The 23,446-nt window shown below is 45.6% G+C and overlaps 1 protein-coding gene across 6 annotated transcripts in view; it reads right to left on the bottom strand.

Annotated features, from left to right (window-relative positions):
• Positions 1-23,446, bottom strand: part of MYO5B (myosin VB) — a 287,447-nt gene that overhangs the window by 139,791 nt on the left and 124,210 nt on the right. For all 6 annotated transcript variants that reach the window (XM_077936491.1, XM_077936490.1, XM_077936493.1 and 3 more), the window contains exon 5: positions 4,061-4,217. In XM_077936491.1, coding sequence (XP_077792617.1) covers positions 4,061-4,217 — 157 coding nt within the window. The remainder of the gene's footprint in view (positions 1-4,060; positions 4,218-23,446) is intronic.

Raw genomic sequence — 23,446 nt, 5'->3', positions numbered from 1 at the left:
GCCTCTTCTCACGGCATCCTTGTCTTTTGTGGCTTGGTCACTATAATCAGGCATAACCAAAGCAGGATTTGCATCCACAGTACAGTGGTACCTTGGGTTAAGTACTTAATTTGTTCTGGAGGTCCGTTCTTAACCTGAAACTGTTCTTAACCTGAAGCACCACTTTAGCTAATGGGGCCTCCTGCTGCCGCCGAGCCGCCGGAGCACAATTTCTGTTCTCATCCTGAAGCAAAGTTCTTAACCTGAAGCAATATTTCTGGGTTAGCGGAGTCTGTAACCTGAAGCGTAGGTAACCCGAGGTACCACTGTACTGTTTTCCATGCATTCCTATGGGGGTAAATTAATTCACCCCCTTGTATCGCAAAAAGAGAAAGGGCTTCAATCAAACACACCATTGATGACAGGGTGATGCCTGCCCCTGCTAACAGAAGCAATAGAAGGGAGCACAGTATGGCCAAGTTTTTGCCCCATCCCTCATTGCAACCAACTTATTTTGCCCTATAGCAAACAGAAACGATCATAATCTGTCTAACACAATCCTAACACTTTTACCCGCTCAAGGTATTCCAACCTTGCAACTGGAAAAACTATGCGAGACTAGACAGGACCTTGGCCTGACCACAGCAAGGCTAATTTAAGCAGCATCCAAGGGTCTTCCAAATTTCAAAAGGCCACTTGTCAAATGGTACAAGTCCTTGCAAAAGGCATGAGGGTGGCGTTGCTACTTTCTCTGATAGCCACATATCAGTGCGTGCTTAAAAGTGCAAGATGCCTATGCTTTAAAGGCCAGACCTGAATGCAAGGTTCAGCTTAAAAGATTCAAGACAGCCTTGTATTGGCTGCTAGCCAGAGCTTATAGCAGAAAAGCTTCAGCATCTCTCTTTAATGGGGGAAAAAGGAGCCTGGGCAACACTAGCCAAGCTGGCAGACATCTAACAGAGTCTGCCACACACGCGGCAATTAATTCTCTTATCACTACGAATTTGAAAATTAGAGTTGGCAGTAGAGCGCTCATTTATTTTCAGGAGCAAAAGGAAGAGAGTACTCAGAAACTGGAGCAGTTGATAAAGAAACCTCTGTCAGGGCAGGAGAACGAAAACTTGGGACACAGATATTAGATTCAGCTCCAGCCTCCGCAATGATGCAGTGAGCACAAGGGGGCTACTAAGATCATTCCAGAGCCCAGCATATAGGGAAGCCTAAACAGAGCGAGCTTCATAGTCCCCTGAGCCACTGCAAGGTGCTTGGACTGTGTTGAACCTCCCTCTCTTACACCCTGCTGCTCTTCCAGCCCATCTGTAAGCTCTTTGAACAGTGTTCTCCAACAGGCACTGTGCACTGCAGTTTCCATCATACCCAGGTATTGTGGCCATTGGTCAGGGATGAAAGGAGTTGTAGTCCAAAGCATCTGGTTCATGTCATGCCCCAGACTATAAATCTTGGCAGCCCAGAAGGGGGGATGGAGCCCCCCTCTGGTCCATCCATGCACAGCTGCAGAAACTAGAGCATGAATGTCAGGGGGCTGCCATCAGAACAGGGGGGGGGGGGGGAGCCAGAGGGATACAGAGAGCCTCCGGCACTTCTGAGGAGCAGCGCCTCGTTGAGCGGCGGGGAAAGTCATGCCTCCAGTGGAGTAGAGTGGGAAGGGGGGAGCCAAGCAAGGGAAGGGCTCAAGGATGCTACTGAGAGCCCAAGCGCCTCACCTAGCCCGGCTGGCCAGGAGGCAGTAATGCCATTTCCGTCGCCCAGCTTATGCAGAGCAGTGAAACGTAAGGAGGGAAGGCGAAGATTTGGGGTGTCCAAGTTCTTATGTTGGAGGGGAAACCGGAAGGGGCCACTCCTGGAATCTGCAAGTGACTAAAAAGGTAAAGGTACCCCTGCCCGTACGGGCCAGTCTTGACAGACTCTTGGGTTGTGTGCCCATCTCACTCAAGAGGCCGAGGGCCAGCGCTGTCCGCAGACACTTCCGCGTCACATGGCCAGCGTGACATCGCTGCTCTGGCGAGCCAGAGCCGCACACGGAAATGCCGTTTACCTTCCCGCTAGTAAGTGGTCCCTATTTATCTACTTGCACCCGGGAGTGCTTTCGAACTGCTAGGTTGGCAGGCGCTGGGACCGAACACCGGGAGCGCACCCCGCCGCGGGGATTCGAACCGCCGACCTTTCGATTGGCAAGCCCTAGGCGCTGAGGCTTTTACCCACAGCGCCACCCGCGTCCCGCAAGCGACTAAGATGGACATGAACTTTGTGATTCTGCACTGTATATAGTTTGCAACAATAAAACCTGTAAAAGACAGGTCGGAGTCTTGCCTGGTTACTCACGAGCAACCACCACAGGCACCTGACAATGAATGCCTCCCCCTGAATCCTGAAGAGACACCTCTGCCACCAGAGTCCAATGACTAGTTCACAGACTTCTCGGGAGGATCAGGAGAGTGCTGAGACAATATCCCAAACTACCTAGTCCTGCAGTTGCTCTAAGGTGCTGGTGAGATAATTTGGATGTTCTGCCTCAACTGCACAATCACCAGCTGCAGTCATGAAACCCACCCACAGATCTCTCTCCAAGGTGCTGAACCCACTTTGTTTCGCCTTTCTGTGTGCACAGAACCCTGGGATCCTCTGCGCTTGGGCCGACTTTCATCCCTAGCGGTAGGCACCCCAATGGGTCAGGATAGTACAATGTGGCAGTTAAGACTCTACCCAGCTGAAAAAAAGTTCCCCCTGAGCCCCACACATTGCCTCTGTAGAGTTAAGCAGAATGCCCTCCAACCGAAAGCCTGCCTGTTGCCGGCAAAGCTTTCTTTTGCTGAAGACTGATGAATTTTTTCTGCAGCAAAGCATAGTAGGAAAGGGCTTGCTAAAAACGAAATGATTTGGCATACAGGAGAACAAAAGAGCATCTTTGAAAAGGGAATATTGATTCTGTTTCGAGACCAGGCTAATGCAAGTCTCAACTTCTGAAGACTATTATTGGGGTTGGGATCTGAATTCTCCATTAAAAATGAGCTGGGACAATGTTGACACGAAGTCAAATTTGCAAGCATCGGCTGAGGCTGACGTTACACAGCTGAAGGCAGCACGAAGGCAGCATTAATCTGCATTCAATCTTCCGAAACAACAACGGCAAGAACAACAGAACTTAAGAATAGACTGTCTTGAACCAAGCAAACTTTGAAATTCTAAAGGCGGGTAAAACACTAAAGACCTCTTTCCATGTCATGCGTTGCCGGCAGGAAACCCCTGGCAGCACAAGTCAGTAGCGTCACACGCACAAGAGGAGACTGGAACTCTGATCTGCTTGACTCAGAATAACCCCCACCAGCCCTTGCAGATGCATCTGGAGGGGCAAGGAGATGAAGCAGGGAATTTGCCAATGAAAAGCCTTCCATTTCCCTGAAGTTCTCCTAACTGTTCATTTCCACATTCTGCTTCAGTTTTCATACAATGTAAAAGCCGCTTCCAGAAAACTAACAGAACACAGTGCATGCTTGATATTCATTTCCTGATTCAAGAAAAATAAAATCTGTTTGCGACCCCTTTAATTTGGAAAGTCGCAGGAGTAAAGTGATGAAATTGGGGGTGGGATACCGCCATGCAGTTCTTCTCTGCTGTTTTCATGGGGGGGCTATTATTTGAAGAACCAACCCAGCATACGGAACATGGCAATGGGGTCCACTCCAGATCTGCTCACAATTAAGAACTTTGGAAACGGATCGAGAGACAGGCCCCCTGCAGAAAATGCTGCATAACTTCAAAGGTTTTCTGCAACATCAGTTCGCTCAAACAAATTTGGATGCCGTAATTTCAACGCACTGAACGTTTTATGGCTTATCGGTGTTTATTTTATTTCATGCATCTCAAATATTTTCAACCTCTCTCTTATCATTTGAAATGCTTTTGCGTTTTTTAATGAAATCTTTCATCTTGTGTTTATCTCTCTCCAACGTGGTGTGGCGACTCTTTCCACAAGATGTACGTATCGTAACACAAATGCTCTCCCCCTCCCCATATTGCCCCAAAGTAGAAGTATTTATGCCACAGTTGAGTTGGCCCTTACCTCCATGATAGGACTGGAAGCCAGAACTTTCTCTTCAATATTGGTTTCGCTGGAGGAGCCTCCAACAGATGCGAAGTAGCGCATGGCATATTTGGCAGAGACGGTTTTGCCGGCACCAGACTCCCCGCTAACAATAATGGACTGGTTCTTCTCATCCCTGTATGAGGAAGAATGAGGCAGGTGTTACATTTAACCTCTTAACATTGCTCTCTTTTCTTGGCCGGCTCATATCACTTCATCTTGTCTGCCTCCCATTTGAGTTCCATTTACCTGGAATGGGCCAATGGCTATTTCATTCCATGTAAAGAGTAGAATTGATATCGCAAGGATCTAAACTTCTCAGTTATTTGAAACTTGGTTTATTTATTTCAAAAGGTGCCCTGCCTTCCTAAAATGTCAAAGGTAGGAAATGGAGAGAAAAAGAGCACATTTGCATGCGCGAGCACAAACACACAGAGCTGTTCGCCTCTACATAGTTCCATCCTTATTTCAGGCATTGTGATATATCAATATATTGCAATGTTTAGCTGGTGATATATCGTGATGTTGAAAACCTGGTATCTCCCAGTCCTAACAGCTGGTCCAAGACAATTTGCCACCTGAGGTGAAGAAGAAGAAGGTGCCTCCCCATTCCTTTTAGAAAGGTGACCAGACTGGTATCTGAATCTTATTTCAGCACTAGAAATTAACCGCACTCTTGAAATTGGGAAGGGAACCATGTACACCAGTTTGAGATTCTTGGAAGATGGTACATAACGTGGTACATAAATGTTATAAATAAATAAATCCCTATTTTTGCAAGCCTGCTGGCATACATTGTTTCCCTCACTTTTGTTCTGAATCTTTAATTATTACTATTATTTTTTAAAAGGACCATCCCAGCCAATGATGGATCACACAGCGAACATGTTCATTGCATGGTGCCATAGTCATGTGGTTGGCCACTGTGAGAAGAGGACGCTGGACTAGATAGGCCATTGGGTTGATCCTTCAGGCTCTTCTTATGTTCTTAATTAACCCATTAATGTTTAATGTGCTACTAATCCGAAGTGCAACTAATCAATAGATGGTTTTGATTGTGCTTTATTGCACTTAATTGCTTTGATGTTGTTAGCTGCTTTCATGATCAATATGGAAAGAAGGAGAAGAAGCGTCTGAAATAAATAAAAATCTTAAGCAGCAAAATTCCAGATCTTGAAAATACTTGAACAATGTTAAGAATCTTGTCGGAGGGAGGGAGGAAAGGGACTCATTTTGAGGCAACAGAGGATTCACTGCACTCAGTAGCTCCTTATACCTCCCTGTGATTAGCAAACCCAGAAATACGCAAAATAAGCAAAAATGCAAAAACATATTTAGTCTGCATGATTAAAGCAGCTCTCTGAGCTTTGCTTACGACCGACGAGAAACTGTGGTACCTTATTTATTCAGATTTAGAGACCACCCTACACCACATAGCATGAGACTATTCAAATATTATATTAACATATCATTAAAAGTCTCCTCTTTTCTGCTAGCTTAAACCTGATCCTGAATCAACAACTCGGAACAGATAGTACAGAATTATGATTCTGTCAGTGCAATGGAAGCACAACCCAAGCTTTAATCAGAACCAAGTTGCTTGTGCCTCTTTGAACAGCCCCAGAACAGAAACCACAGAATGGCTGGAAGATGTCCAGTTAATTTACTGCAAGAACCCTGTGAGGTGGGTTAGGGCTGAGTGGCCCAAGGTCACACACTGAGCTTCATTGCAGGACAGGATTTGAACTCTGATCTCCAAGGTCCTACTCAAAAACTCTAGCCTCTACGTCACACTGGCACTCTCTCTGCCATCTTCCTGCCACCTCATTATTGGTACCGACTGCACTTACGGCCTAGGGTTGCACTGTGGGTTAAACAACAAAGCCTAGGACTTGCCGATCAGAAGGTCGGTGGTTGGAATCCCTGCAATGGGGTGAGCTCCCATTGCTCGGTCCCTGCTCCTGCAAACCTAGCAGTTTGAAAGCACGTCAAAGTGCAAGTAGATAAATAGCTACCACTCCGGCGGGAAGGTAAACGGCGTTTCCGTGTGATGCTCTGGTTCGCCAGAAGCGGCTTAGTCATGCTGGCCACATGACCCGGAAGCTGTACGCCGGCTCCCTCTGCCAGTAAAGTGAGATGAGCGCCGCAACCCCAGAGTTGGCCACGACTGGACCTAATGGTCAGGGGTCCCTTTACCTTTACCTGCACTTATGGCTGCCCCTGCCTTTCCTCCCATGGGTTTGTTTGGATTTATTTGTTGCCCCCAAGATGGACCACGAGGCTGTGGTTGCCAATGGAAAAAAAGGGAGGGGAGGCTGCCTGTTTCCCACCTCCTCCCTTGATTTCACCAGCTCTAGACCAAGTGAATGAGGCTTGTAGGTCTGAGTGTGTGGAGGAGGAATAGCCACACAGCCTCTGCATGGCCGTGTGGAGGTTGGGCTCTTCCTGGTGAGCAGCGTTAGAAACTCAGATATATAATATAGGAGCCGTATGTGCAGCGCCCCTTCAGCAAAGTGGCAGGAGAGGCGGAGCCCCTTCCATTTCTCCTCCTGCTTCGCTGAAGGGGCGCTGCACAGAGAGGGAGGCTCCCGCTGTGCTCAGGAGGCTTCAGGCGGCTATCCCTGAAGCCAGGAGAGCAAGAGGGATCAGTGCGTACTGGTCTCCTGGCTTCAGCAAAAGCTGAGCAGCCTGCATTCGCGCCATAAGACACACACGCATTTCCCCTTCCTTTTTAGGAGGGGGAAAGTGCGTCTTATAGAGCGAAAAATACGGTAAAGAAGAAAAGCCCCTTGATCCAGGGACAGTCCATATATATTGGCCTATTCCAACTTCTTTTTCTTAATACATCTGCTGAGGCTGCATAGAAAAGGCAATTTGTTTCCACCGATTCATTCCAATTGTACAGATAAAATATAACTGATAAGAATTCTACAGGATGGGGTATTGATGTGTGGAAGCAGTCCGGGTCCAATGATCTTCATATGGTGGAGATGTCAGGAGCCATCCTGTAACCCAGGCATCTCCACTTGGTCACAAGTGGTCGAAAGCTAGGTGAAAAATGCGCCTGGCTTCTGGCTAATTTCAAACACTGCTGGTGGGGAGGCAAAGGCTGTCAGTTCTCTTCTGTTATTCCTCATTATCAAGATCTAGGCCGCCAGGCATGTCAATCCTGAGATTCAGGCCCAATGTGGCTGAACTTTTGCTCTCTCTCTTTTTTTAATAAAGGGGTTTGGGGCTCTAGGGGCTGAATAACAATGGAATGAGTGAGTCTCATTCCTCCACTGTGGACCCGATGCTTCAAGATGGCTCTGCCCGGGTGTATGCCTCTTTCAGCGAGCAGCAATTGCACCCAGAGCCTCACCGGGCGGCTCCCTCCCATAGATCTATCCGAGCTCTCCATGTGGCTCCAGACCTGCCGGGACTCACACGCAGGTAGGTGCCTCTGCCTTCGAGAGCTAACAGCCTTCTAGGCAAAACACGCTTCAAGACTCGCTGCCCTGGAGAAAATGTAAGATTTGCCATCTACTCTTATAAGCATCATACACAGAGGGCGATTTTTAAAAGAAAGACTGCATGCATTAGAGAACAGAGTGGACTCTGCAGTTTCCAAAGATACCATGTGCTCCTTTGAGTCATGGGGAATCCCAAGACTGACAGTCACTGCCTGCTGTCCAAAGTACCCCACCCAGTATTTCCAGATGGGACTTTTTTGTGAATCAATCTCCAACATCCCAGGATATATTCAACTGCCATGCACCATTTAACACTTTGATTTTAAACCAGATGTGTTTCAAGTACCGTATTTTTCGCTCTATAAGACACACTTTCCCCCTCCTAAAAAGTAAGGGGAAATGTGTGTGCGTCTTATGGAGCGAATGCTGGATGCACAGCTATCGCTGAAGCCAGGAGAGCAAGAAGGATCGGTGCGCACTGATCCCTCTTGCTCTCCTGGCTTCAGAGATAGCCACGCAAAGCCTCTTGAGCGCAGCCGGAGCGCTCCTGCCTCTTCGCTCAGGAGGCTTTGCGTTGCTTTCTTGTTTCTTGTTTTCCTTCTCTAAATACTAGGTGCGTCTTATGGTCGGGTGTGTCTTACAGAGTGAAAAATACGGTAAGTTTCAACCAGAGGGTCTCCTCTTGTTGAAGGGGTGGGGGTGGGTGAAAAAGAAAATGGACCCATGATAGCTACTCTTCACTCTGCTGATATGGCAGCGGAAGAGAAATCAGACAGGCAGGTAGAATGAAACAAGGAGGACAATTACCCCACACCCAGAATGAAGACTCAACACTCAAGCATTTGGTTAAAGGTTATATTTATTACTCTAAACAAATAACAACTTGTGCCAAGCAAACCCAACAAGTGCAGGCAGTTATAATCTGTACATGCAGGAGATTTCCTGTCTGCTTCCAAGAGCCAAACCACCCAAGAGAAGCTCCATCACTTTCACTGAAATACGGAGACAAACAACAGGAAGCCACACAAGCCAATCTAGTCGCCAACAGCTTCTCATCTGAAGCCAGCCCCAAGCCATCAGGCAGGCCAAAGACAGAGGTGATGGCTCACTAACTCACATATTCCAATAGAAGTAAAGGCTCTGTCGAAGTCGCATCTGAGGCACATAAAGGGCCAGGATACTTTAAGGACCACACGTCTCCTTATCTGCCTAAAACCTTCAAAAGGGCGCCTACTCAGTGGTGGACCCTGGACTATGTAAAAACCTGGACTATGCAAAACCTGCTCTACCCAGAACTTACCTAGATGGCATTTAGATGCCAGGCCAAGGGCTTTAAAAACATAAAATTATAAGCTGACTGGAGACTTTTAGGTAGCTGCTTTTATGTTGCTGGTGTTTATTTTTAAATATGCTGTTTTATACTGTTCTTTAATATTGTTGCTTTCATGTTTATTTTTAATTTGCTTTGTCGCAATGTGAATTTTTTGTAAGTCCTGGGAACCCGGTGAAAAGCAGGAGGAAATCAACTCAAACAGATCAACCAGCTACCCCTACCCTCCCATCACCCAGTTGGTGATTTTATATTTTTGCTGACAGCTAACGGGAAGGAACAGAAAGTCATTTGCTGCTGCCGGCATAGGTCTGGATGGGTGAAGTCAAACCAGTCCCTCTTACAACTAACACTTCAGTTCTCCGAAAAACACCAAAGCTGCAAAGAATTTTTATTTATTACTTCTACTCCAGGAAAGATTGCATGTGTTTGCTACACAATTTGGTGTACTGCTCCCCAAGACCCCATATAAAAACCCCTCTCACAGCCACATCAACAAGCTTAAGGAACACTGGAAAACCCTCCATCACCCTTCCCTTAAATTACGTAGGATAGAGATGGATCTATGGGTAGCAAACCGCTATTGTTCTGCACAAAACAGCAAAAAACAAATCAGAGCACTTCAGAACAAATCATGCTCTTCTCATTGCAATAAAAAGCTTTCAACTTTGGATGACGCATTACTACTACATATTGGTCCAGGTTAAGCATTACAGGAGTTATCAATAAAGCAGTTGTCCTATATGGAGAGCATAGCTCAATGGCAAATGTGGCATTTTTAAAGAGAGGAATAAGAACTGTGTCCTGTTCTCCCCACCCCAATCTGTGATATTTCACAATAGGTCAGAAGACAAGAGTACCCCCAGCTGCAAAAAACCAAAAACCACTGCAGTAGACAGAAACAGACAAAAGGACACACTTCTTTACACAATGCATTAATTGAACTTGGGGAGTTCACTGCCACAAGATGTGGCAATAGTCTCTAAACTTAGGCAATGCTTTTGAAATTCCTAAAGGGTAAGCTGACCAAAAGGAATCAGCCGCGACAATGGGCTCCTGCAACAAAATGCAGCTGAGCATTCTCACCTAGCAGAAAAGCTCCTGTTCTGGGTTCCAGCCAGCCATGTGCTCCTGCAAGGTACTCTATTGCATGTTTTTCATTCTATCCCAGCTTTTCCATTGCTGAGGTCAAACAAGAGGTGACGGCCAACCATCACTTTCTTTCCCTGCATATGGGCTTGCCTTGGCAGAAAAGCAGAATATTTGGCTAGGTGAACTGTCCACATAGCACAAAACATGTTAAAAAAGACAAAAAATATATTCAGCAACTGTCCTATGTGAGGAATGTAAAATTCCACCTCTCCAGCTAGTGACTCAAGAGAGAGATGAGGTTCCAAATACAGTGGTACCTCAGGTTACATAAGCTTCAGGTTACATACGCTTCAGGTTACAGACTTCGCTAACCCAGAAATAGTGCTTCAGGTTAAGAACTTTGCTTCGGGATGAGAACAGAAATCGTGTTGTGGCGGTGCGGCGGCAGCAGGAGACCCCATTAGCTAAAGTGGTGCTTCAGGTTAAGAACAGTTTCAGGTTAAGAACGGACCTCCAGAACGAATTAAGTACTTAACCTGAGGTACCACTGTACTTACAAACCCACCCCCACCCCCCAGTTGCAGGCAGACCAAGCAATACCAAGGGAACTGAAATCTGGATGCAACAAGTTTTCCAGATCTGCCAAACTCAGGAACATAGCCATCAATCTTCTCTGCACATTTCCCCTTCTAAGTGCACACCCGCTAAGGCACACTTACGCATACATATATACAAGGAATCCCTGCGGACAACGAAAGTGATAAAAAGACCCAGCAAGCACCATTTGTTGCTAATGCAATCAGCCTGCCAAGCTTTATTTCCCCTCCCTCCCGTTTCACAAAAGGTTTGCCTGAACAGCTGACCCCTTGTTTGTTCAGAAGCACTCAGCTGGGTGCTTCAGACCTAGCCAAGTTTACAATTTGGATTTGAAAGGCCAGTTTTAAGACATGAATCACAGAATACAATGGTGCCAGCATTGTCAGCCTTCCACGGGATTTTGAGGGGTCCTGGGCAGGCTGCCTTTGGTGACGGCCATCTCCCCCATGTATACTGCTGCCTGGGCTCCCAGCGGAAATGCTGCAACGAGGAGGGCATAAGGAATGCATGAAGCAGCCCTCACAGATCAAACGTCATTGCTAGAGCATGTGTGTTGCCTGACACAACCTCTGGCAGTGTACTCTTTGCAATGTGCCCCATTCACACACTCAAGCACGAATCATCATGACAAGACATAGAGAAGAGTTTATGTGGAATGGGCAATACAAGACTGCATACTGTTGTAAACAAAAATTGCCCTTTTCCCTTATGGGGTATCCAAGAGCCTATATAGAGTCCTTACATCGGTTCCCTATTGGTAAAGGTAAAGGTAAGGTAAAGGTACCCCTGCCCGTACGGGCCAGTCTTGACAGACTCTGGGGTTGTGCGCCCATCTCACTCAAGAGCCCGGGGCCAGCACTGTCCGGAGACACTTCCGGGTCACGTGGCCAGCTGCATCTGGCGAGCCAGCGCAGCACACAGAAACGCCGTTTACCTTCCCGCTAGTAAGCAGTCCCTATTTATCTACTTGCACTTAGGGGTGCTTTCGAACTGCTAGGTTGGCAGGCGCTGGGACCGAACAACGGGAGCGCACCCCGCCGCGGGGATTCGAACCGCCGACCTTTCGATCGGCAAGCCCTAGGCGCTGAGGCTTTTACCCACAGCGCCACCCGCGTCCCTGCTCCCTATTGGTAGGAGAGAATAACAGAGGCCAACCAGAGAATATTGAGAAGCAAAGCAGCTAGTAAGCTTGATTTTTATTGATCTGTTGCAACAGGGTGCTCCCCTCACACACAGGAAAGGAGGAGGACCCAGAAAAATGGTGTGCAAGGCCTTATAAAGATTTTTGAAATTCCCACCCTGTAGATCAAGACCACCCCCAGAAACATCATACATACATCACAGAAGGGGTGTAACCTAAGACCACCCCTCAGATACATCACACCTACATCACAGAAAAGGCGGCCTAAAACAGAAATTTGAATATTGTTTTTCTCCTGTTGTTGTTGTTTATCTCCTGTCTGGCAGGTTACTTGATTGGATTTCCTGGGGAGCCTGGCCAGTCTTTTGTAATGATAAATACTTAGTTCCTGGACCAGGTCACAGGCTCACACCCTATTCATATCTAAAATGTGCCCTTAAGACAGGATTTGTGAGGAAAGAGAGAATGGGAGGTTTCCCACTTTGACCTTGCAGAGAAAACATTGGCTCAGTTTAGGAATCAAAATGGTTCCAGGTTGGCCTTCCTGTGCTGATCTATGTACGTGCTTGGTTGGCACACTTATGAACATTATCATATATCTAAGACCATAAAATTCCTATCACAATAGCCACTTTGTCCACTTGGTTTAGAGAAAAGAAAACTTTGAGGTGACACGATAGAAGGGTCCCTTCCAGCTCTACAATTCAAGGTCCTGTGCATCTCTTCTTCTCCTAAACCCACCAAACCCAAGAAAAGCAGGAAAACTGGACAAAGCAGGATAAATCATGGGACATTTGCGGTACTTAAATTTATGTGACCTGCACAAGGTGCAGAATTCAACTTCTCTCAGTACAGAATGTTCATCTCATGCTCCTCAAACCCACTCTCTTTCAAGTAACACAAAGTTACCAAGTTAAACACGACTGATGGCTTTGTTAGCAAGAATATTAACAGAAATTATCTTTCCCGTACACAGCTAGGAGCTGCCCTCTCACGGCACAGGAGAGCAAAGAGATCTAACGTCCACTTACTGGTAATAGCCTCAACTCCTGCAGCTGGTCAAAGGTGAGTGAGGGGGCTGCCTTATTCTCACACTAATCTTCGAGGCAGAAAATAACCTTTCCAGATGTCTGCAATTTAATTGATGCCACTAGCTCATGGATAGGCTAATTAAAAAGGTTAATGATGCTTCTTTGTATTCCTACCTTGCAAGCACGTTCCTTCTAGCAAGGGCAAGGGCTCTGTCCCATGGATCTCCAGCCTTTCATTCCCAATTTTGTAAAAAAAAATATATTATTTTTTGCAAAATGCTTCGTAGACCATAAGACTGCAGATCCACCATTTTTTATTGAAGGTAAATAAATGCTCATCTTATCCCACTTTAGACTACTGAAACAGTCAAAACTCAGCTGCTCACCTATGTGGAGCAAGAATTAACCTCCAGGTGACCAGACATGGAATCTCTGGTCAACTAGAAGAGTGTTTAGATAGTTCATTTTTCATCATTCAGAGCTACCAATAGATAAAATTGGGTCTATGTGGACAACACCTGCAGCTGTTGTTCTGTTGTGATGTTATGCACCTGTTCTGAGGTTATGTAAGTTTGGAATAACAGAATAATATGGGAGTTTTAGTGGAAGCCATAACCAGGAATCAGAATTGAGACACCAGAACAAGCCAGGAGACTATTGCTACCTAGGCAAAGTACTAGCCTGCACAGGAAGCCCTTATACACTTCTAGAGTCAACAGCAAGCCTGGGTGAATAATATACATATCTCAGATACTTAGGATTCTCCATTACTTGGAGCATGCCTAGGAAGAGGCTCCAATCTGTGGTCCTGGTAAGGGCAACTGAATGCAGAGATGTGGGCTCCCAGTTCTGGCCTGGGCACCTCCTGAAAGAGCTCATCACCTGCCCACACCCAATATACCTGTCTGCACTCATGCCTGACAACTCAACCCCTTGCTCTCTAGTTACTGAGTTAAAAAACTCAAGACCAAAGGAGCTGACGTTTGTGCTACAGCTAGGTTTAACAAATGAGGACCTGCTCCACAAAACAGCTACCTCTGCCTGTTCTAAATGAATCACGGTTAATTACTTTGCTCTACATTCAGGGACTGTGTGTTTCTCATTTGTCTATGTCAGTCTTCAAATGCTTTACACTACGTAGAGAAAACGCAGCTCATCAATTCTGAAGTCCCCCCAAGGGTTTCCCTGAAGGCAACACAAGGAGCTCAACTTGCAAGTCCGGGTTAAATTTGCCACGATTAGGCTAACAATGGATGGTTAGTCCTACTGTTCCATCACATTTCCAGGGTAGTGAGAAAGTGGCCATAGTGGGTCTTTATGTTCTGTTACCCACTTTTCAAGGTGGGGGATTCCAATTTAAGGAAATAAAAGGGCAACAGGTGCAGGTTGTTATTATGATTAACTATTGTGCTTATTATGACACCCAGCTCTACCTCTCTTTTAAATCAGAACCAGTGAAGGTCCTGTGTGAGTGCCTGGAGGCGGTTGGAGGATGGATGGCGGCTAACAGATTGAGGTTGAATCCTGACAAGACAGAAGTACTGTTTTGGGGGGATAGGGGGCGGGTGGGTGTGGGAGATTCCCTGGTCCTGAAGGACCAGGTGCGCAGCCTGGGAGTCATACTGGACTCACAGCTGTCCATGGAGGCGCAGGTCAATTCTCTGTCCAGGGCAGCTGTCTACCAGCTCCACCTAGTACACAAGCTGAGACCCTACATGCCTGCGGACTGTCTTGCCAGAGTGGTGCATGCTCTAGTTATCTCCCGCTTGGACTACTGCAATGCGCTCTATGTGGGGCTACCTTTGAAGGTGACCCGGAAACTGCAATTAATCCAGAATGCGGCAGCTAGACTAGTGACTGGGAGTGGCCGCTGGGACCACATAACACCGGCCCTGAGAGATCTGCATTGGCTCCCAGTACATTTCCAAGCACAAAACAAAGTGTTGGTGCTGACCTTTAAAGCCCTAAATGGCCTCGGTCCTGTATACCTGAAGGAGCATCTCCACCCCCATCATTCAACCCGGACACTGAGGTCCAGCACCAAGGGCCTTCTGTTCCCTCATTGCGAGAAGTAAGGTTACAGGGAAGCAGACAGAGGGCCTTCTCAGTAGTGGCGCCCACCCTGTGGAACGCCCTCCCTTCAGATGTGAAGGAAATAAGCAGCTATCTTCTCTTTAAAAGACATCTGAAGGCAGCCCTGTTTAAGGAAGTTTTTATTATTTAATGCTGTATTGTTTTTAACACTTGACTGGAAGCCGCCCAGAGTGGCTGGGGAAACTCAGCCAGATGGGCGGGATATAAATTTATCATCATCATCATCATCATCATCATCATCATCATCATCACACAAATTGTTTCATAGGCATTATACTGAATCATAGAATTGCAGAGTTGGAAGGGAACGCGAGGATCATCTAATATCCAACCTCCTGCAGTGCAGGAATATTTTGCCCAAAGTGGGGTTCAAACCCACAACCCTGAGATTAAGAGTCTCACAGCTCTATCAACTGAGCTATCCCTTATTTATCCCAGTCATAATCCTTTGAGGCTAGTCTTAAGGACATCAAAAAAGCTTTAGGGCAGTATTTTCCAACCAGGTGCCTTCCAGATGTTTGGAACTATAACTCCCACCAAGACCAGCCAGCGCATGCAGGTTGAGGCTGATAGGAGTTTTAGACCAAAACATCTGGAAGGCACCAGGTTGGGAAAGGCGGCTTTAGGATAAGCAAGAATTCAAGAGTGACTCATACACATCTGAACCCAGGAGCACACTCACTGAGTCACATGTTGGAAGCACTTCACTTGTGTCCTTGCTAACTCACGGCCACTTTATTTATATTTATTTATTGGATTTACCAAGATGTTTACCCCGCCATGTGGGAATCCCTTGAAGACCACAGTGCCTGGAGACAGACAGTCAGGTTTTACATCTACAGCAGTGACCAGAGTAGGAATGACCACAGGGACAGAATGTTCAACCATCAAATGGCTGGGTAAACAGGAAACTTGACTCATTAGGGAGGCCATTACACGAGTGGGAGACTACCACCAAGAAGGCTCCGTCACAGGTCACCACCAACCGGGCAACCCCCAGCAACCACATGGCCTTTAGAGCTTCAACCCTGAAGCTTCGCATGTGAAACTGACAAATTAAACAACTGAGCAATATGGGCAGAATTGGTGAACAACACTGGGGAACAAGCAACCAACCACATACAGGAAGCTGCCTTTTACACAGTCAAACCACTGGTCCATCTAGGTCAGCACTGTCTACTCTGACTGGCAGTGCTTCTCTAGGACTTCAGACAAGGGTCTTTCCCCAGCTGTACCTACAGATGCTGGGGATATGAACCCAAGATTCTCTCTCATGCAAAACATGTGCTCCACCACTAGTGCTTTATCTTTGGGAGAAGAAAAAGGCTAAGGAGGAAACCTTACACAAATCTGGAGTGGAGTCCCTGTGCCTTCTATACCTCCTTCCTGTAACCCAAGCTGGTTCCAAATGTATTGCTCTGCTTTGGGCCAGGTTCACACCCCCGGGAGGTCACTTTGCTAATGCAGCAAAAACAACACGGGAGGCAGCAGCTACAAGCTACCAGTCTGCAGCCACAGCAGGCGCTGTGATTCTCCAGCCATCTGACTTCACCCCCCGAGGTGCACTCTATCGTCTCTCAAGACAGACGGATACCAAAAACCACAACCACCGAGCGATGACGTTTTGTGGTGAGACATTGCCCTACGAATCACAATTCTGGAGGAAAGTGCTAACAGGTTTTTGTTTTTGAATTTGCATTTTATTTATTTGTTAACATTCTTATATTACATCGGTAAATGTTGTCATATTACATTACAGGACTTATAATTTCCAACATGTATACAAAAATTATATACAAATTTTATATACCTAGAATGAAAATGAAACAAAAAAAAGAACAAAGAGAAAAAACAAAAACAAATCTCTCCCAAAATCATATACATACCAACACACTAGACTTCCTGTCTTTCCCGTTGTATATTCCTTTTTTACAAATGAATGTACACTTATTATTGTATATTTCTTTACATATTATCTAATACATTCCTATATCAATATGCGCTCCTAGTCTTATTTCTCAACTCAGTCTCACTCCAACGTCAATCGAATGCTAGCATAGATAGCGAATCTTTACTGTATTTTTTGAACATATGTTTTATATCTATCCCACTTTTCCATAAATTTTTGTTTTGAATCAGGGTATTTGTTAACTGTGCCATTTCAACAAATTCTTGTAGTTTGTAATGCCAGTCCGTTATTGTCGGGGCTTCTTGTTCCTTCCACCCCTTTGCCACCAAAGTCCGAGCTGCGGCTGTTGCATATAAGAATACCTCCCTAAAGGCCAACAATGCTTAACAGGTTTGTAGTTTTTCCTAGCTTAGGTAGCACAAATTCCAAGGGAGGGGGGTGAAGCTTGAACCAGCTCCAAAGTGTGGTACGGAAGCTGTACTACCCAGGACAGGATGGGGTTGTGCAGAGTTGTTAAGGCAGCAGAGAGCATTGTTGGCTGCCCACTCTCCACCTTAGAGCAGATTTATGCCACAAGGTGCCATAGGAAGGCACTGGACATAGTAAAAGATCCATCGCATCCTGGTCACTGTCTCTTCGAGCTCCTGCCGTCGGAAGGGAGATACAGGACGATGAAGACGAGAATGAGCCATCTTAAGAACAGCTTCTTCTCCAGAGCGATCTCGGCCCTGAATGGAAAGCCTGGACTTTGAAAGTCATCTAATCTTCCTTGCTGTACTATACTGTATTGTTTTAATTAGGGTTTTTATGGAGCAGTCAAGTAATTTCGTTGTCCCCGAGAGGGGGTAATGACAATAAAGATATTATTATTATTATTATTATTATTATTATTATTATTATTATTATTATTATTATTATTATTAAAGACGGGGGTCCTAGAGCACCTTATCCACATGAGCAATCACAAGAAAAGTTTTCCAGGCGCAGCTAGTTTGATGTAACACAGAGAGACACAGAACACTGTGTTCTCAACTCGCTGAACACTCCCACTATGCTACCCATGTCTGGGAACATGATCATCACCAAGACAAAACTTCATGAAACCATTAGCCTGAGATCTTGACCAAGCAAACCAAACAGAACAGCACCTGAGATTGCAAAGCCCAGCCCAAGAAGACAGCGGTGGCAGGAGCAATCTTGCTGCATCCCCAAATTTTGTTTTATCAAGGCACCAGTTCCTTCCCAAACCCAGCTGGAAAGAACGAGGCATCAGTGGCCAGCTGGTGCTCTGTTCTCCTCGGGTAGGCAGGAAGGTTCCCAAGGGTTCAGCACTTTGTGACACCCGCACAAAAAGTTAGCCTCTGGCAACTGAAACAAAGTGTTCAGTGCTACCTGGAGCAGGATGCATGCTACCTGGCCAACATTCTGAGGCAATGGGAGGTGGAATCTCAACAGCAGCTATGGACCACCCAAGGTTGGGGGTGGCTTCCTTAGGCAGAATAGGCAACATTGCCAAGAAATGATTGAGGGTTTTGTACAAATGCGCTCATAGTGAGCGTGTGAACTCGACCCACACACCACAGATTTGTTGACAGCAGACTTCAGGGTGAGGTGGTTAAATGGGAAAAAAATGTTGGTTCGATGTGAATGATTCTTGAATGATTAAAGAACAAACAAAGCAATACTCTGACCCACTAATTAGCAAATAAGCAAAACCTCAACCATCACCTGGTCTAAAAATCATTCACATTGAACCAACAATTTTGAATTGTATTGTCAATGTTTGGTTGTTGTTGTTAAAATTTGTATACCATCCTTCATCTGTAGATCTCACGGAGGTTCAAAATAAAATAAAATATAGAAACACAACATACATAATAAAATCAAGATGAACCCCCCCCCCCACACACACACTCCAACAACCCCAGTGTGGTGTAGTGGTTAAGAGCAGTAGACTTGTAATCTGGGGAACTGGGTTCGCTTCCCTGCTCCTCCGCATGCAGCTGCTGGGTGACCTTGGGCCAGTCACACTTCTTTGAAGTCTCTCAGCCCCACTCACCTCACAGAGTGTTTGTTGTGGGGGAGGAAGGGAAAGGAGAATGTTAGCCGCTTTGAGACTCCTGAAGGGGAGTGGTAAAGCGGGATATCAAATCCAAACTCTTCGTCTTCTTCTTCTTCCCCCACCTATTTATATGGCTGGCATTTCCCCCACATGGATGTTATGATGTATGAAATATTAATGTATTATATGATTCCCCCTCTTTTTCCAGTACGGTATAATTTATTATTTTTGTCACCTTTGGGTGACAAGTGACCAAGTTTAGTAATAATAGTAATAAATAATTTCAAGCTATGCAAGGTTGCACTTTGGATGTTATTGAGCACACCTGTTATCTCTTGGAGACAAGGAAGAAGTGGTAACTTTTAACCATAGCTCAATTTTCTTATAAGTGCAGACGCTTCTGTTGCTTTTTCCTGCAAGCTGACAGTCAGAATCTGGATGCCTGTGTTCACAGAGCCATCTTTCCTAGCCAGTGATTGCAATGAATGGGAGCAATGAGGGAAGAGTAAACAGTTAGATAAAGTAAAGGTTAATGTTAAAAAAGGGAGCACTGCTCCAAGCCAAAGATACCACAGAGCAGGGAGAGGAAGCTTTTATGTGTATATGTGGTTTATTTATACATATTCCCTTTTAAACTAACAATCAGACCTTTTGCAGCAATAAAATATCTCCCACATTTGTCAAGTTGAGTTAAACACACACACACCAAAGCGTCATTATGAAGCTAATGCCTGCATTTTATTATGATTAGTTGCATTACGGTGAGACTTTGAAGCTATTAATGGGTATTAGAGTGGAATAATTAGAACTTAAGAGTCATCAAATCTGGGCTTACTTCTCCATGCTCTCTTCAAAATCAATATGCACACCTCAAACAGAGTGAGCTTTTATATCTGGCCAGGATATTATAGCAGCAATGGTGTAACCTAATCTAAAGGCTGACATATAATCTTGCAGTGTATGAGTTTATATCACAGTATAGAAGGACTGTAGGTAATTAATTGGCTTTGCTTACAAAGCCACTGCTTTGCACCTGGTAGACCACAGGCAGATCTCCCAAATCCGAAATATCCCATACCTGGATTAGATTATAGGATTATATTCTTGATCTGCATCCCATCGCCCCAATCTAGTCTTCCCTGCCTTGTCATCTCTCTCATGCCATCCTCAAACAGAAAGCATTAATTCCTCAGTTTCCATCAGAAAAAGACCAAGACGGTCAGCAGCGACTAGAACCAAACCAGGAGCACTGAAATATCCTGGGAGTGTTATTGTTATTATTTATTAAATTTCTATACCATCCTTCATCTGAGGATCACAAGGCAGGTTACAATATAAAAACGCAAAAACAAAAACAATATCAGCACTCCCTATAGTTTAAAAGGTTACATATTGTTTATTTAGCCAAAGACCTGCGAGAAGAGTAATGTTTTTAGTTGGTCTCTAAAGATATGCAATGAAGGTGTCAGGCGAGCCTTCCTGGGGAGAGACTTCCACAAACGGGAAGCCAACACAGAAAAGGTCTGCTCTCATCCTCCAAACCTCTTACAAAGCAGACACACAAAGCAAGGCCTTGAGGCATTGCGGTCTTGAGATGTTGAAGGCTTTATAGGTCAAAACCAGCACTTTAAACTGGGCCCAGAAACTAACTGGCAGCTAGTGCATTTGGGCCAGGATTGGTAGAATATGCTCAAACTGTCTTGCCCCGGTGAGCAGTCTAGCTGCCGAATTGTGCACCAGCTGAAGTTTCCAAACCATCGTCTTCAGAGGCAGCCCTAAATACAACATGTTGCAGTAATCTAACCAAGAGGTTACCTGAACACAGACGACAGAAGTTAGGCTATTCCTAACTCCATACCACCCTTTAAATTTCTTGTTACTGCACAGACTGCTGGTATTGCTGACATGCCAACATGGCTGTAGACACTGGGGATTGCTTTTTATGGCTGCTTTCAAACAGTTAATGAAATGTTCTGAGGATCCTCTTATGTGAGGAGCTGCCATTTACTGATTATAATAATGTTTAGAGGCCCTTTAAAGGGTCTTCTGCTCTCAAAGACTGACAATTGGAGCCTTGTGTGGCAGAAAAATGCAAGGTGAGGCCTCTTTATTTCTGTGGACCCTCCATCTTGCACAAGAGCACTTCTGTGGTTGGTTCCAGGTGATTAAAAGTGGCAGACACCACGGAGGGGAGACAAAACGGCAGGTAAAACAAATCACACAGAATTCCCCCTCTTTGATTAGAGCTCTTCAAAAAGAGACAAAACGCACTGAAGCAATTAAATTCAGTCCAGTTTGGCTTGTCTTTCTTAAATCATACAGAAAAAAAGAAGAGGAAAAGAAATAGAGACATCCAAAACATTCACTAGGAACAGACGTAGTGATGGCTATTAGTCCTATCTGAGTCTCTAACACTGATTTGGGGTTCTTACAGATTTAAGTGCTATTCAGGCATTCAGGCAAATGAAGCAGCTCTCTGCTGTCAGCTTCCTTTGCAGTCTAAACCACAGAGCCTAGGACTTGCTGATCAGAAGGTTGGTGGTTCGAATCCCTGTGACAGGGTGAGCTCCCGTTGCCCAGTCCCTGCTCCTGCCAACCTAGCAGTTCGAAAGCATGTCAAAGTGCAAGTAGATAAATAGGTACCGCTCCGGCGGGAAGGTAAACGGCGTTTCCACGTGCTGCTCTGGTTTGCCAGAAGTGGCTTAGTCATGCTGGCCACATGACCCGGAAGCTGTATGCCAGCTCACTCGGTCAATAAAGTGAGATGAGCGCCACAACCCCAGAGTCGTCCGCGACTGGACTTAACGGTCAGGGGTCCCTTTACCTTTACCTAAGGCATTCAGGCAAATGAAGCAGCTCTCTGCTGTCAGCTTCCTTTGCAGCATACTATTGGCACAGCATTGGTTACCTGAGCGTTAATATAATCTGACAGTTCTGTGGGATGTTCATGGCCTGCCACATCGAAGTGTGCCTCAGTACTGCCTCTGAATAAAGTCAGCGCAGAATGTGCTGTGCCCGATTCGTTGTCCTTATCTGCTCTTCAGACAAGTACGTAGAACAAAACTTTTGGAGTGCGGCAGAGCTTTTAGGGAAACGTTTCTTCGGGTGCCTCCCTTACCGCATCTTCAGAGGGCCCTCAACTTAGGACGCATTGTGATTTGTGGTCCTTCAACTGAGAAGCATCGTTTTCTGAACAGCCACCCAGGGTTGTAAAGGCTTATCTCTCCCACTCTAGGAAAAGTAGCTTTTTAAAGAAAAAGAAAAATCTTTTGATAAGGTGGTTTTACTGCTGCTTTTTCCTAGAATTACAAAAAAGAAGGCGAAGAAGGAAATCGATTTTCTGAAATCCTTCCCCTCGTAAAAGTTAAAAGGGTATTATTTTCTTTAGCACAGCGGACGGTGGTTTTTAAAAGACAGGGACTGCAAACTGTTCCAAAAGCTTGAGGTTGATGCAGGGTGCTGCAAAAACATTTAAAATCTTTTGCTTGCCCTGTTTTGCTGCTTCAGCAGCAGCTAACTACTTGTGCCTCTGTGTTGCCTTCTTAGCTATCCAAACACTGCCATAAATCCAGAAAGAAATGGCCATTGTTAGCCTGCCGCACCGGGATGTGCCGCGATACTTGGCAACAGTGCCACTGTATGATAGTCCTTTGTGTGATTTCAAAATTAATGAACCTGCTACATTATTCTGATTATATCATCATCATATTTGTCCCCTGCTTTGTATGCGAAACATTCCAAGCAGCTTTTGAGAAATGAAGCAAAAACACAGAATGTAAAGCAAAAGCAAGGCATAGAATAGTAGCCTTGTGACGTAACGGAATAGCAGCAGTCATAAAAACGAACTTGACAGGAGTAGTCAAACTGTCACCAGTTTGTTAAATAAAAACAAAGAGAGGGAAGCGTGGGAGATCTCTATTGCAAATGCATTCCACCATTTTGGTGCCACCACCGATGAGGCCCTTTTTCTGCCTTCCTCCTTGTGGAGGAGAGAGCAAGGCCTCCAAATATGGAGATGGAGGACATTTGGCCCTGTAGAGGTTGCTGGGCTGCAAACCCCATCAGTCTCACCAGTGTGACCATCGAATGGGAAATGATGAGAGGGCCACAGGTTTCCCATCCCTGATTTTCAGATGCAGGCAGATTTGATGGGGGTTGGGGACAGTTTCTGCGGGTGGCGTGGCATGTCGTCATCATCATCATCATCATCATCATGGAAAGGGACCAACCACAGAACAAACACCAGTCTTTCAGTACGAAGCAAGGACCATTACAAAGCATACAAGGCACCATCCACTCCAGATTTGTGTTAGCCTTTTCTTCTCCCAAAGATATCCCACAAGGCAGCAGAGATTTAGGATCAGAGTTTTCCTTCTCCTAGACGGTCTGCCTTTCCAGGTGGATGAGCCCCATCTGTCCCTCCAGCACTTGCAGAAACAGCCTTCTTGACGGCTGGACCCACTCGTCTGCTCAATCAAATGAAGTCAAGCCAAGATCTTCATGTGCCAAAACCATGGCAATCTTTCCAGATGAAGCTTCGTTCCAAATATTTTCCCTTCCATGCAGGCTGCAAGGCTTCCGCTTTAAGTAAGCAACAGGAAAACCCTAAATGTTTTTGTTTTTTTTAATTCCAGCACAGGAGATCTACATGAACCAT

The sequence above is a fragment of the Podarcis muralis genome, chromosome 11, assembly GCF_964188315.1.
Source record: "Podarcis muralis chromosome 11, rPodMur119.hap1.1, whole genome shotgun sequence".
NCBI classification, from domain to species: domain Eukaryota; kingdom Metazoa; phylum Chordata; class Lepidosauria; order Squamata; family Lacertidae; genus Podarcis; species Podarcis muralis.
The sequence above is the reverse complement of the archived record's forward strand: the minus strand, read 5'-3'. Positions and strand labels throughout refer to the sequence as shown.